At 39.6% G+C, this 15,976-nt stretch overlaps 1 protein-coding gene across 2 annotated transcripts in view; it reads left to right on the forward strand.

The window, feature by feature from the left end:
* Window positions 1-15,976, forward strand: part of LOC118280249 (scavenger receptor class B member 1) — a 271,827-nt gene that overhangs the window by 103,523 nt on the left and 152,328 nt on the right. For both annotated transcript variants that reach the window (XR_007706557.1, XM_035600180.2), the window contains exons 3-8: window positions 440-531; window positions 1,515-1,675; window positions 10,627-10,765; window positions 11,729-11,856; window positions 12,365-12,449; window positions 13,932-14,065. Coding sequence is in view for 1 of the 2 variants with exons in the window: in XM_035600180.2 (XP_035456073.1) it covers window positions 440-531; window positions 1,515-1,675; window positions 10,627-10,765; window positions 11,729-11,856; window positions 12,365-12,449; window positions 13,932-14,065 (739 nt within the window). In the remaining variant the exon portion in view is untranslated. The remainder of the gene's footprint in view (window positions 1-439; window positions 532-1,514; window positions 1,676-10,626; window positions 10,766-11,728; window positions 11,857-12,364; window positions 12,450-13,931; window positions 14,066-15,976) is intronic.

Here is a 15,976-nt window from a genome sequence, read left to right on the forward strand (position 1 = left end):
AAAAAATGCATTCTGCAACATACGACGCGGCGATTGTTGCGCCGCTATTCAATGCTGCTCATGAATATTAACCTCTAGCACGGATTTTGATGCGGTTTTTTTAAATAGATATTGTGACTCAAGAGGAAGGTTTATACGTATAATACATGCATAATGTATCACCATTGCACCTATGCGAAGCTGGGGCGGGTCGCTAGTATTACAACATTTTGATCCGAAGCTACAGACTACCTAGCGGTTTACCGGGGCTCCGGCTCGACAAGCAGGAGTAGGAACGGGGTGGTTTTTAGTCAGTGAGAGTCTGACACTCCCTCTCACCTCGCCCAGGGCGGGAGAAGTCATTGAATGATTTTCCTCCCTCAAACAAAAAAAGTATTACAACATTTGATCTTCAAAATGTTTGACTTTGATATTAAATCTGTATTTCTGTTTGTTTCAGGTCGGCTGACGGTGGTGATGTTCAGTATTTGTACCGTGGTACTAGGAATTATACTATCGTTTGTGCCCTGGCTGGACTATATCATATTTAGGGTAAGTATACTATCTATAATATAAAAATAAGTCGGATTTTCCTTCCTGACACTATAACTCCAGAACGCACGAACCGATTTCCACGGTTTTGCATTCGTTGGAAAGGTCTCGGGCTCCGTGAGGTTTATAGCAAAGAGAAAAGCAGGAAAACAGGAAAAATCATTGGTGGCGAAACGGAGTTCACCGGGTTTGCTAGTATCCTATAATTCTATTATATGCAACGTCACGCCTTTTATCCCCGCAGAGGTAGGCAGAGGTGCACATTACGGCACGTAATGTATGCCCACTTTTCACCATTTGTGTTATAAGTCCCATGTAATAAGGGGTGAGCCTATTGACATATACTGGGCACAATTTTAAAACTCCGTGCTGCTACTGAAAATTTTCGAAAACCCGAAAAAAGCCCAGCAATGCTTTGCCTGACCTGAACCCGAGACCCCTAGTCCAGTACTCACTTACACTCAGGTGATACGTATACTCGTTTGCCCCCTATTCCATAATAAAAAAATGTTGAGGATAAAAGGTGCCTTGATGCTATGTATCTTTCTAATATCATGTCAAAACGGTTGAAGAGATTGGATGAGATTTGGAACAGGGGTAGATTATGGTCTGGAATAACACATAGACACACAATATTCAACGGGAACGCGGGCAAAGCCGCGGTTAAACGTTAGTGCTACAATATGCACTCTATAACTAATTTATTTTTTATGGGGGAAAATCATCCAATGACTTCTCCCGCCTTGGGCGAGACGGGAGTATCAGACTCTTACTGACTAAAAACCACCCCGTTCCTACTCCTGCTTTTCGAGCCGGAGCCCCGGTAAACCCGCTAGGTAGTCCGCAGCTCCGGATCAGGCATCAGCCCTACTGGGCCCCATCTGTGGTGGTCTGATGGCTCTTTGAGGCGCGCGCAAAAGTCCTCCAGTGCTCAACCGCTGGTGCTGCAATAAGTACCATCTAACCAGTTCCTCTTATTTCAGGAATTGAAGCTATGGAACGGCTCACTAAGCTACAGCTACTGGCACAAGCCTGGTGTCATCAGGTTGACCAAGGTCTACATCTTCAATGTGACCAACCCTCAGGGGTTCCTGGAGAATGGAGAGAAACCTAAGCTGGTGGAAGTCGGGCCGTTTGTTTATAGGTGAGTGTTCATCGTTTTCTTTTATACCATTAAGGTCAAAAGAAAGCAGTTACAGTAGAATAAGTGTAGCAAAAGAGTGATACCACGGCCTCACAGAACGTGACGTGAAACAACGCTTGAGTTGTTTCGTTGTGTGAGTGACGTTACCGGAGGCCCAATTACCAATTCTTAATCTTCAATCCCCGATTCCCCAACAACCCTTAAATTCCTGACCCCAAAAAGGCCGGTTACGCTTGATTACCATCAAGGGACACGTCTGCTAGTTTACCGGTGTTCCAAAAAAAAGTTACGCTTCTTGCCGCTGCCTATCTTTTTGAGAGAGAAGATTGACTGCACGGTTGGCACGGTGGCTGCTGTGCAACGTGTAGCGATTTCGATTCTCACAGGGATTAACTCTTTGTGTGATCCACAAATAGTTGTTTCGAGTCTGAGTGTCATGTGCATGTGAACTGCCTTGTTTGTAAATGCACCCACGACAACCGAGAAAATCCTAGTGTTGGGGTAACTTTTTTAAAAATAAAACAAAAATTAAACATGATATGACGAGGTGAGGCGAGAGAGTGTTAGACTCTTACTGACTAAACACCACCCCGTTCCTACTCCTGCTCTTCGAGCCGAAACTGGAGTCCGAGGAACCCAGCCATTTTCTAATGATTTCCCCTCTCAAAAAATCAATAAAAAAGCAGATTAACCCAGCCTTCATTAGATTTTGAGCTTTATTTTTTTAAATATTAAATCGAAAATCCAGTGAGAAATTGACAGATTATTAGCTTTACCTGCTGAACCAAGTCTTCATTAGATTTTGAACTTTAAATTTATCAAAATTATGTCGAAAATTCAGTGAGAAATTGACAGATTGTTAGCTTAACCTGCTGAACCCAGTCTTCATTAGAATTTGAACTTTAAATTTATCAAAATTAAGTCGAAAATCCAGTGAGAAATTGACAGATTGTTAGCTTAACCTCCTGATCATGTAGGTAGGTAGGTACATAGGTATTTCAGAGTTGTTATTTTCGGTATAATGGGACGATTGTTCCAAAACCATTTGCGTCATCAAAATAATTAACTTGTATTCATAAAATAAAATATTTTACCTTTTCCAACGTGTTGGGATTTGATTCTGACAAAAAAATATAAGGTGTTCTAAAAGTATCTGCCACGGCTTTAATGGGAGGTAGTGTTGTGTTTGAACATTACAATAGTGAAGAAATTTCGTACCCCGGACCAGTTAATTCAATTTGAAAACATAAAGAAGTTAAATAAACATTGACTCTACTCTGCATAAAGTGGTTCACAAATACGCACAATGCGTCGCTTCGTCAATGAAAACAATTGCTATCAATTTGACGAAATGACAGAGACAGAGAAAGAGATAGCTCTTTCATAACAAACTCATACGTAGATATTTTTGTATGAAAAAAAAACTCATAATCAATAATTTATATTCACTATTGTAATCTTCAAACACAACACTACCTCCCATTAAAGCCGTGGCAGATACTTTTAGAACACCTTATATAATTTTGGGTTTCATTAAATTTTTACATTGCATGCTTAGGTACGGATGTCGTGTGTAAAGTTTTTCACATTCGTGATTAAATTACTTAATTTTATATACAACAAAACATGAAAGTCATTTTTGACAAGGAAGATGCAAGCGACGCAAGATGCGCAGCTCGAGTATGCGATGTATCGATAGTAGGGAAACCATCCATAGCACGCGTCTTTCCATATAAAAAACATATCTTAGTTGAACCCGTTTCCACTAGTTATCTTTTATAAGGGGGAAAATCATCCAATGACTTCTCTCGCCAGGGCGAGGCGAGAGGGAGTGTCAGACTCTTACTGACTAAAAACCACCCCGCTCCTACTCTTGCTTTTCGAGCCAGAGCCCCGGTAACCCGCTAGGTAGTCCGCAGCTCCGGATCATCCACCAGTGCTAAGCTATGTGTACCAATGAATATGATTGGTGTTAGCCAAGTGAGCCAAACGCATCCACAGCAACGTAGCATAGCACATCTCTGATGGAAAAACACCATGAATCTCCACAAAAATATTTATCCTTAATCCTTTCTCAAGAACCAATCTACCCACTGATGAAAACCACAAAATAATCGGTCCAGTTATTTTTAAGATCGTCGCTTACAAACAAACAACCGTGTCAGTGAACCTTATTTTATTTTATGTTTAATTTTAGACTGGGGGTTACCTGCGGTTTAAAAATATCTTCCATCAGTGTCCAGCCTTTATAAATAATGATTTATTTCCAGACACAATATCCAATATAAAAAGACTGAAAAAGGATGCTTAAGTACCCCTTTCAATCACACATAAAAATCTAAGTTATAAATAAAAAAAGTAATAAAACAAGTATTCGAGTACATAATTATATCGATTTATTATGTTAAAATACTAGTTCTAATGAAAAAACTCACCCAATCAAGCTCTCACATTTGATATCCATAATGGGGGTAATAGTGTTACATTTGCGGACTACCTAACGGGTTTACCGGGGCTCCGGCTCAAAAAGCAGGAGTAGGAACGGGGTGTATTTTAGTGAGTAAGACTCTGGCACCATCTCGCCTTGCCCAAGGCGGCAAAAGTCTTTGCATGATTCCCCCCCCCCACCCCCCTTAAAAAAGAAGGATCATCAAAAGTGTGTGGGCCTGCGGACGTCGAGCAAGGGTAGCTCGCCGTCCGACCAGAACCAGACCCGTGTGTACAGCGTGTCGCGTTTCGCGCACACTTGTCTCAGAAGCCACCACAAATGGGGCCCAGTAGGGCTGATACCAACCCACAGCTGTGGACTGCCTAGCTGGGACAGGGCAGAGGGAGTGTCAGACTATTACTGACTAAACACCACCCCGTTCCGTTCCTGCTTAGAGCCGAAGACATGATGTAATGGCCTTTTTTGAGGGGGGAAAATCATTCAATGTCTTCTGCCGCCTTGGGCAAGGCGAGAGGGAGTGTCAGACTCTTACTGACTAAAAACCACCCCGTTCCTACTCCTGCTTTTCGACCCGGAGCTCCGGTAAACCCGTTAGGTAGTCCGCAGCTCCGGATCAGTGATGTAATAGCCTAGCCTCGCCCGCAACCCCGCAGAAGGTTGTCCAAATCTGAGTCATACATACATTGGCCAAATTTTGACAACCTCGGTCACCGTATTAGGACATTTATTTTATTTTTATTAGATTGTTATATAATTAAACTAACGTATTACCTTAACTATTGATTTATTGTGTAGGTGGATGTATTACGCGACCCTCGATTCAATTCCTAGTTTAGATAAATTAATGTTAATTGAGACGGGATATTTACCATGTTTATATTATGTTTCATGATCACGGATGTATCATAGTGCTTGCAACAGTGCCGAAATATTGGAAACTCATAGACATAAATAAACATGGTAAATATCTCATCTTAAGTTCTAATGTTAGTGTTAGTGACCATGTCAGTTTAAAAACTTAGAAAAATTAATTTATAATTTCCTTTCCTTCCCGCCTCACTCAAGACGGGAGAAATCATTGGATGATTTTTCTCCCTCAACCCCCATCGAGATATTACTATCAGAAATGAAGATTTTATACCTTTTAAGTCAAAAGCGGAACAATTCAATTTTAAACAAAATTCACCCTTGACCGAATTTTTTATGACTATGATAATAATAATTCTTGTAAAATACTATGTAGTCATTTGTATATACGTAAATACACGTATTATATACAATGACAATGTCGTTTGTTTGTTTGTATGTGTCATAAAAACTACGAAACTGATGGACTAAAAATGATGAGTTTTTTTTTTTGGAAAAGGGATTGTTTTTACTTTGTCTTTCGTCTGATTACATGACGTCATTGTTTTAATCTCCGATGGGGTAGACAGAGGTGCACAAATGCAATGTAACACCCACTTTGCTGCCTAACCCCTTTGCAGATAAAAAGGTATGACGTTGAGTCTTCTTACCAATATTAAAAATACGAAAGTTTGTAAGTTGTGTGTAAGTTTGTTACTCAATCACGTCAAAACTGCTGAAGATATCAGGATGAAATTTGGAACAGGGGTAGATTATTTTCTGGAATAACATATAGGCATTGTATTATGGGTGTCTATGGGCGGCGCTGATCGCTTACCTTTAGGTGATCCGTCTGCTCGTTTACCCCCTATTCCATAAAAAAAATACACTAACCACTTACGCATATCGATAGATAGATAGATTTTGTTCATAACATTCCTAGTAGGTACATACACTGTATAGCTACATGTTTATCCCACGAAAACACGGGCGAAGCGCCTATCAAAAGCTATAGTATTTACCTATATATAAATAGGCTTTGTTTTTGTCCTATACGTATTGTCACAAACAATTTTTTCCAATGAATCCTTGATTTTCTGGCCTATAACATATTACATATATTAGCAAAAACTGATATTTTTACGTTAAACTTATATAATACATAATATACATTACAATACAATTATATAATTTATATATAAGTAACAATACATATAACAAAAACCAAGTAATTGTCATATTTATATTAATAGATATTTTCTTTTTGTTAAGTTAAAGATACCTTTAAATATATTATGGAAGCTAAACTTTGGAACGAGCTAGCTTCACTGACAGACAGACTGACGGACAATTCAATTTGACGTATCAAAAGTGCCTAATTTAGGATTAATTAAAATAAATGCTTTGGCTTTGACTTTATGTCTATACTAGCTATCCCACGGCTTTACTCGTTTTTTATTATACAATGTGATAGGGTTGAGACTTCTAACCCGTTAAGGCTGAGTACTACATCTAATTTTATCGACAAAAGTCGGGGGTCGAAGGGGTCGAATCCCCTCCCCTAAAAGTTATGGCTATTTTAATATTTTCTTTACTTTTATGGATATCAAAGGTTGTATGCGTCGTAGAAACAAAAAAAAACGACAAACGGTAGCTAATAACCTTGGCTAACTAACCCATTACTTTTTTCATATGTTTGATAATGTTTTGGTGAGTTAAAAAAATCATTTGTGAATTATTTTTACCGAAAAAATCACTATTTTTCAATATTTTCAATTAGGGGTTCAACCCCCCATATTATTATTTTTGTCGATAAAATTAGATGTAGTACTCAGCCTTAACGGGTTAGAAGTCTCAACCCTATCACATTGTATATAAGCCGGTAAACGAGCAGACGGATCACCTGATGGTAAGCAATCGCCACCGCCCATGGACATCCGAAACACCAGAGACATTACAAGGGCGTTGCCGGCCCTTTAGAGGGTTAGGAATTTAGGATATTTCGGGTATTAGGGAGATTGGGAAAGAGGGTAACTGTGTCTCCGGTAACCTCACTCACACAACGCAAGCGTCGGTTTTCTGTAAGATCACATTTATAATATTGGTAAGATTCATTATTATGTCTTACTCGCGTAAATGTTTGACGAGGAACTCGACTAGTTTCAAGCCATGCAAGAGGCTCATATTCATAAGCAGCATTCCGCGACACACGACGCGGCGATTGTCGCGCTGCTACTGTGAGTAAGCCGATAACATAATAATTAATTTATTATGTCTCACGAAAGTTACAATAAAAATATTAGTAAGATTAATAAGATAGAAGTATAGACAAGTACTAAATCATTATTATTATTTTTATTGGAAATAGGAAAAATAGTTTTTCCGCTACATATTCAACCTTGGTACTTAAGACCCAATGTCACATAGTTGATGGCGTTTCAAGGTTAACTTCAAGGGTTAGGAAACGGAACAAATTAATACATAATTTGAATACCAGCTAAGTCTGTAGAGGGTTAAGTGGATAGGCGAGGAATAGTGTCTTAGGTTCGATTACTGGGCCATTCAAAATGGGGATTTGCTAAATTGCTCAGTTCAGTAGTAAAATACTTATGTCTTGTATATTTTATTTAGCAATAGCATTCGCTTATCTATTACTTGACTATAATCCTCAAACCGTCTACCAAACGTGGGGATTATGAGAAACAGCACTTTATAGAGTCTAAGCATATAAGAATTCTAATAGTAGGTATCGCTCTGACTCATAGAGCCATCAGACTACCACAGATGGGGCCCAGTAGAGCTGATGCCCGACCCAGAGCTGCGGACTACCTAGCGGGTTACCTCCGGCTCGAAAATCAGTAATAGGAACGGGGTGGTTTCTAGTCAGTAAGAGTCTTGGGTGAGGCGAGAGGGATCTCGCCTCGCCCAAGGTGGGAGAAGTCATTGGATGATTTTCCCCCCTCAAAAAAACAAAGATCTCAGAGTTATTTTGTCACCTTGATTAAGAACCGGTAGTCTATTACTTCCTCTGTGATCATCAGCTGTAATCATGGCCACTTGATGACCATAACTAACTAATGATTTTGCACGCAATGACGCGAAGAAATGATTATTTATACTGCATCTAACTTAGCTATAAGTAATTCAACCTAAGTAAACGCTATACGTTTTTAACCGACTTCAAAAAAGAAGGAAGTTTTCTGTTTTTTTTTAATTCTACTCTTGTTCGTATTTGTACCTAAGTCTGGGTGTCTTTGCTTACCATCAGGTGATCCGTCTACTTGTTTGTCGAGCTAAGTTGATAAAAAATCGTCGACATAAACCACAGAGAGTTACTTTTTTTTCTTTTGAGGGAGATAATCATCCAATGCCTTATCCTCTCTTGTGAGACGAGAGGGAGTGTCAGACTTTACTGACTAAAAACCACCCCGTTCCTACTCCTGCTTTGCTGCGGACTTCTTCGGAATGGGTCTCGAGTTCGATTCCCGGATCGGGCTGTACTGCTGGGTTTTACAATTTTTCGAAAATTCACTCAGTAGTGACACGGAATCTGGAATTGTGCCCGGTATATAGCAATAGACTCACCCTCTATTACATGGGACTTATAACACAAATAGTGAAAAGTGGGTGTACAACTGTACATTGTATAGCGGCATTACGTGCCGTAATGAGCACCTCTGCCTACCCTTTCGGGAATAAAAGGCGTGACGTTACTACTACTATAACTCATTACAAATATCGGGAATCATATTATTATCGTTTAACTTTAACCAATGTGATCAAACCTTACCTAGTCGGTCAAAAGAGCCATTATAAGTGGTATTATGTAGTCGATTACATAACCTATTGGCTTTGGGGAAATTTGACGGTAAGCGTTGACCAACAATTTGTCAATGAGCTGACGAAATAATGGTGTGAACGGTAGAAGGTGGTTTAACATGATCTGAAGTGGGGATCTGTTAAACGATTGATTTGACAATAGATTTAATAGGCATGTTTCCTACTACATAGTCAAATCAATACTTTTTTCGAAACGTCAAAAACGATATTTTCTATGAACTTTGTATGAAATACTCTATTATGACGTCATCAGATTTTACGTCAAATAGCAGACTTATTTCTAGAAATTTAGCTAGAAAAAATCGAAAATTAAGTAGTTCATCAAATTTATGAATGAGAGTGTGATTATTTTTGAATATTTTATTGTATTGAAAAGTTGTAATCATTTATTTTTGACCCAGTCATCATCCCTATTGTGGGAGAGCCATGCATCGACACTGCTGGGCCGGCTCGACCGGAGTGATACTATTACCTCACCGAAAACTGACGTGAAACAACGCTTTCATTGTGTGAGTGAGGTTACCGGAGTCCCAATTCCCCACTTCCCAATCTTCCTAATCCCCAATTCCCCAACAACCCTTAAATTCCTAACCCCCAAAAGGCCGGCAACGCACTTGTAACGCCTTTAGTGTTTCGTGTGTCCATGGGCGGCGGCGATTGCTTACCATCAGGTGATACGTTTACCTGCGTGTTCCATACACCTAAAACTTAGTTTTTGTATGTTTAAGAGTAAAATAACTAATACACTTAACTTAAATGCAGTGTCCACCAGACATCAATGCAAACATACACTGTATTTACATAGCCTTAAGATGCTTTTTTGCAAAAAACACAAGAGGCTTACATACGAATACCTTTTATATAGAAAAACCACAGATACTTCAGCGTATTGTCATTTACAGAACAACAGCATTATAAGCTACACATTTGTCCTATTGATTTTCAATCTTAATGTTTTTAAAATAAGGTTGTAACTCCTTTTGATATTACAGTGTATCTTGATGAGCTGGTGACTATAAACTCATTTGTTTTTTTTTATGTCACGTAGACCATTATTTTTAAGATGTATTACGATTTTTATGTGTTGAAGAGGTCGACAGATATGTCTAACTTCTGTCAGTACCAGACCACGATTCTTCTAGTGTTATAGACGTAGTTACCAGCATTCCGGAGCTGCGGACTACCTAACGGGTTTACCGAGGCTACGGCTCGAAAAACAAGAGTCGGAACGGAGTAGTTTTTAGTCAGTAAGAGTCTGACACTGCCTCTCGCCTCGCCCAAGGCGAGAGAAGTCATTGGATGATTTTCCCCCTTAAAAGAAGCTACCGGCTATACGTTTTTTTAAAGACTTAAAAAAAGTAGGTTCTTAGTTTGACCTGTATGTACATATGTATGTTTGTGCGCGCTTCTTTTACGTTTGGCTGAACCAATTTTAGTGCGATTTTCAGCATTGTATTTTTCAGACTTAGTAGAAGGTTTTAGATATATTACCGAATAAAAAATTTAAATTCGTATATTAAATATTGATGGCGGTTGGTTCCCTACTTTACTAATAAGGTAATGTCATCTAACGACTTCTCCCGCTTTAGGCAAGGCGAGAGTCGAGACAGACTCTTACTGACTAAACACCACCCCGTTCCTACTCCTGCTTTGAACCGGAGCCACGGTAACTCGTTAAGTCGCACTCAGCTCCACATACCCGTCATGATATCTTCCTATTCTTGAAATAAAAAAGGTGTAATCTAAAAGGCATAATACCGTCCTACTTTTAACAAAAAAGATGTATTCTAGCACTAACCAATCCCTTCTGTTACAGAGAAGACATGGAGAAGGTGAACATAAAGTTCCACGAGAATGACACGGTGACCTACCAACACAATAAGATACTGCGCTTCGTCCCGGAGATGTCTGTGGACAAGAATCAGAAACTGGTTGTGCCTAATATTCCTTTGCTGGTAAGTAATCTATACTAATATTATAAAGCTGAAGAATTTGTTTGTTTGATTGTTTGTTTGCTTAAACGCAATAATCTCAAAAACTACTGGTCCGATTTGAAAAAATCTTTTTGTGTTGGATGGCGCTTTTATCGAGGAAGGTCTATAAAACATCACGCTATGACCAGTGGGAGCCAAGTAGAGCGGGTGAAACCGCGCGGAAGTAGCTAGTCTATAATATAAAATTAAGTCGGGTTTTCCTTCCTGACGCTATAACTCCAGAACGCACGAACCGATTTCCACGGTTTTAAATTCGTTGGAAAGGTCTCGGGCTCCGTGAGGTTTATAGCAAAGAAAATTCAGAAAAAAATTAAGACAAAAGCAGGAAAACAGGGAAAACCAGTGATGGCGAAACAAAAGTTGCCGGAGATGCTAGTTGCTAATATTTTAAAATTATCACATTACACTTTTTAAAAAAAACTGTCCCACACTAGAATTTTTTGAGCTATTCTTAAAAAATAATATCACTAAAAGTTAACGGCGTCATTATCCTCAACCAAAAAGCAGGGTTCGATTCCCGCACGGAGCAACTCTTTGTGTGATCCACAAATTGTTGTTTCGAAAAAAATATCAGTGGTAGCACGGAGTCGATAGTAAAATGCTCACCCCCATATTAAAATACATGGGACTGATAACACAAATGGTGAAAAGTGAGTTTACATTGTACAGTGACATTACCTACTACGTGCCGTAAAGTGCACGTGCACCTCTGCCTACCCCTTCGGGGATAATAGGCGAGACATTACTTATAAAAAAAAACACTTGTTTAAAATTGTAATACCAAAGGCGTGACTTATAAAAAAAGACTTTGTTTTATAGTAATAGCATTTTCTTAATATATCCTTAGCGACAATTTGTATATTAAGCATCTGCCTATCCCCTTTTATTAACATCTCTCTCTATCTCTCTCTCTCTCTATTACAGACAGTGACCTCCTTCTCCCCAAACCTTGGAAGCTGGGTGTTCAACCTGCTGGTGTCAGGACTGGCCATCACCTATCGAGATAGAGCCAAACCCTTCGTCCATGTCACTGCTGAGGAACTGGTTTTTGGGTAAGAGACACACATTTTTTATGGTATAAGCCGGTAAACGAGCAGACGGATCACCTGATGGTAAGCAATCGCCGCCGCCCATGGACATTTTGAAACACCAGAGGCGTTACAAGTGCGTTGGAGGTTACGAATTAAGGGTTGTTGGTGAATCGAGGATTGAAAGATTGGGGTGGGGGTAATTGGGCCTCCGGTAACCTCACTCACACAACGCGAGCGTTGTTTCACGTCAGTTTTCTGTGAGGGCCATGGTATCAGGAAGTGAAATCTTGCAAATAAATTTTGAAGCAGATATCTTCGAGCGATTGAGCTGAAATTTTGTATATACATTTAATTTGCATGGCCACAAAAATGGCTTAGCTTAAAACCTTGTCGCAAAATTTAGGTATACTTATAAATATCTCGTATATTTATTTAATATCTCTCTCAAGAGATATAGCCAAGCAAGCCAAGGGTTCATAGTCAAGAGATACATAAGACGTTTTTCTAACCTTTATTTTTATTATTATAGCTACAACGACCCGCTGGTGATGTTGGCTCACTACTTCTACCCGAAAGGAAAGAGACCGAACAGTCAGATGGGATTACTTCTAGCGGTAAGTGGAGTTTTATTTTACACTAATTTTATGTCACCTGTATCCCTTTTTTTTTTTTATGGAACTCACCAGACGTAAACGAGTGGACGTATCACCTGATGGTAAGCAATCGCCACCACCCATAGACACTTGAAACACGAGAAGCGTTACCGACCTTTTGGGGAATAGGAATTTAAGGGTTGTTGGGGAATCGGGGATTGGGAAGATTGGGACGGGGGAAATTGGGCCTCCGGTAACCTCACTCACACAACGAAACACAACGCAAGCGTTGTTTCACATCGGTTTTCTGCGAGGTCGTGGTATTACTCCGGTCGGAGGGATGCTTATAGGACGGTTAGCACAGAGGCCCTACCTGTGCTCGCGGGACTACTTCCAGTCGATCTTGAGGTGCAGCGACGTGCTGCCATGTACTATAATGCGAGACCTAACTTTTCCGCAAACTTTCTAGCACAACGTGATCGAAGCAAAATTGATAGATTGCTCAAGCCTTTAACGGACGTCTGGGATGAACTTCTGACTGAGTGGCAGTGTAGATGGGAATCTTCTACCAAGGGCCGCCACCTCTATCAATTCTTTCCATCCGTGCATGAGCGTCTGGAGAGGACATGGTTGGAGGTGGATCACTGTGTTGCCCAATTTCTTACTGGCCATGGCAACTTTAAAAGCAAATTGTTCTCATTTAAACTCGTTGATTCACCATGTTGCCAATGTTCGACAGCGGAGTTGCAACATGAGCAATCCGCCCATCACATACTCTGGGAGTGTGGTCTCTGGCAATCTGAGCGTGACACTATGTTGGATAATTTAATTGTTTCATCAGGTGTAGTTTATTACACGGACCTTGTGGAGTCTCGAGCAAATTTCCGTGCGTTTAGGCGTTTTTGCCATACCTATTATTGGAAGCAAGTATAACAGCTCACGCATAGGACCCATTTAGTATTAGCATTTAATATTTTAGTTTTAAGTAAAATTTCCGTGGTGCTTGGCGACTGGGCTTCTCCCAGTTGTGCAGTCTCTTTTGTGCCTTAAGGCTTAAGTCATCCTGTCTCCTGCATTAAATTCACCGAGGGAAGTGGAAACTATCGTTTTCTTTTCTTCTCCTCTAATAACATCTTCTGATTTGTTTCGTTGCGGGATCCAAGACAGTCATTCATTTCCCTGGGACGCGCCGGACTTCAGTGTTCCGGTGTTTTCATGTTTGTATCTACTGTAGATCCTGGCTTACAGGAGTTGCAGCGGTATGGGAGGTTGTGGCGGGCTTGTCCCAAAAAAAAAAAAAAAAAAAATATCCCTCCCGTCGAGCCGGCCCATTCGTGCCGAAACATGGCTCTCCAACACTTAAAATTGCTGTGCCCAAACTAGGTCCATAGGTAATTGTTACTTTTACCTGTATGACTAAAATATCCAGTACATAACATACATTGTGAAAAGCAAATAAATGAATATGATATGAATAATATTAAAAATGTTCTTCTTTCACAGAGAAACGGCACTTTGGACGAAGTATCAACGATGTACACTGGGCAACATCAGATGGATCGGTTTGGATACATGGACAGGATCAATGGATTGGATCACCTTCCACACTGGAAGGATCGGCCTTGCAATGATATACGGTAAGTCTACTAATTATTATTTTTTAACCCCCGACGCAAAAAGAGGGGTGTTATAAGTTTGACGTGTCTGTCTGTCTGTCTGTCTGTCTGTCTGTCTGTCTGTCTGTCTGTCTGTCTGTCTGTCTGTCTGTCTGTCTGTCTGTGGCATCATAACTCCCGAACGGATGCAGTGATTTCAATTTAGTTTTTTTCGTATTAAAGGGGACTTATGTGCGAGTGTTCTTAGACATGTTTGATGAAAATCGATTGAGCCGTTTTAAAGTTATGGGCGGTGAAAGTAACGTAAGCGGGAGATTAACCGAATAAGATCTGCAAATATACTGGGATGGGGTCTCAAATGAAACCGCACTGAAAGAAAATATTGAAAGATATCATTTTTTCGTATTAACAAAATAAAAAATTAAATAAAAAAATAAAAATATAATAAAAAATTAAAATAAAATTAAATATTTTATAAAATATAAAACCTGCACCAATGTAATCTTTAGCCTACTAGAAACAAAAACTAGTAATTAATAAATAAAAAAAAAAAAATCAAAGCGAACGAGCTTGACCTTGAATGTAATCTTTACCTTAACAAGAATTGAAATTATAGTAAGTATATGTAATATACTAAGCCTAACTTAACCTAACCTACCTATAAAAAGTATGAAATAAAAAATTAAATTAAAAATTTAAAAAACCCCCGACACAAAACCTTAATTTCCCTTTAAAAAGTAAAAAAATAATAAAACAAACCTAATCTTAAAGTACCTAAGAATGTAGTAATAATTCTAAAAAAAAAAAAAATACGTCGCGTTGGGGTACCGCATGAATACGGACTGCACACCGCTATATTTCTATTTTCTGCGTAATAGTTATGTACTCAAACATCAATTTACTTTAACCTCTCGTATGCGGTATATAAGACAACGATAGAAAACACATTGTGTCTCGCGTGGATCCACGTTCCAAACATACGAAGGGTTAATGTTAACACCAAGCATGTGATACTTATGAAAAAATCGTAGAGAAGTAAGAAATAATTAGGAGCGGTCCCCCAACGCGACGTATTTTTTTTTTTTTTTAGAATTATTACTACATTCTTAGGTACTTTAAGATTAGGTTTCTTTTATTATTTTTTTCCTTTTTATTATATTAAATGGGTCGACGTTTGGCCGCTATCTCACCTGATGGTAAGTGATGATGCGGCCTACGATGGAGCACGTCTGCCCATAAGCAACCTATTCACTCGGGCTTTGAAGACACCCAGGTTATACCCATCAGGAAACACATTTGACACGTCAATCGCCAATCATTGGCCACTGCTGAACAAAGGCCTATTCTCACAAGGAGAAGGTTTGAGCATTAATCACCACGCTTGCTCAATGCGGGTTTACGATTTCAAACTTATAATTAGAAATTATAAGCCCAGGTTTCCTCACGATGTTTTCCTTAATTTTTTTTTCTTTGATTTTTATAAAACGTTGCCCCACACTAGGATTTTCTCCTGTGTCGTGGGTGCGTTTACAAACATACAAGTTCACATGCACATCACGCCCAGACCCGGAACAACAATCTGTGGATCACACAAAGAGTTGTTCCGTGCGGGAATCGAACCTGCGACACGTTGCACGGCAGCCAGTTGCCCAGCCACTGCGCCAACCGTGCAGTCAATCGTTTGTCAGTGGTGTCTAAATAATCTTAGAAAGTACATATAACTCGGAAATTGTCACATTGGTACTTGCCGTTGGTAGGTTTCAAAGCCTGCTCATGTATGAGAAGCGGGCGTCTTAAACCTCCGGGCCACAGCGATAGGCTCATATTTATAACAACAGAATGAACAATATAAGTGGTATGGTTGTTTAAATAGACTGCCTCGTTGGCCGAGTGGTCGCAAGTGCGACTGCCGGGCAAAGGGTCTCGGGTTCG

This window comes from Spodoptera frugiperda, chromosome 21 (genome assembly GCF_023101765.2).
Source record: "Spodoptera frugiperda isolate SF20-4 chromosome 21, AGI-APGP_CSIRO_Sfru_2.0, whole genome shotgun sequence".
In the NCBI taxonomy this organism is placed as follows: Eukaryota; Metazoa; Arthropoda; class Insecta; order Lepidoptera; family Noctuidae; genus Spodoptera; species Spodoptera frugiperda.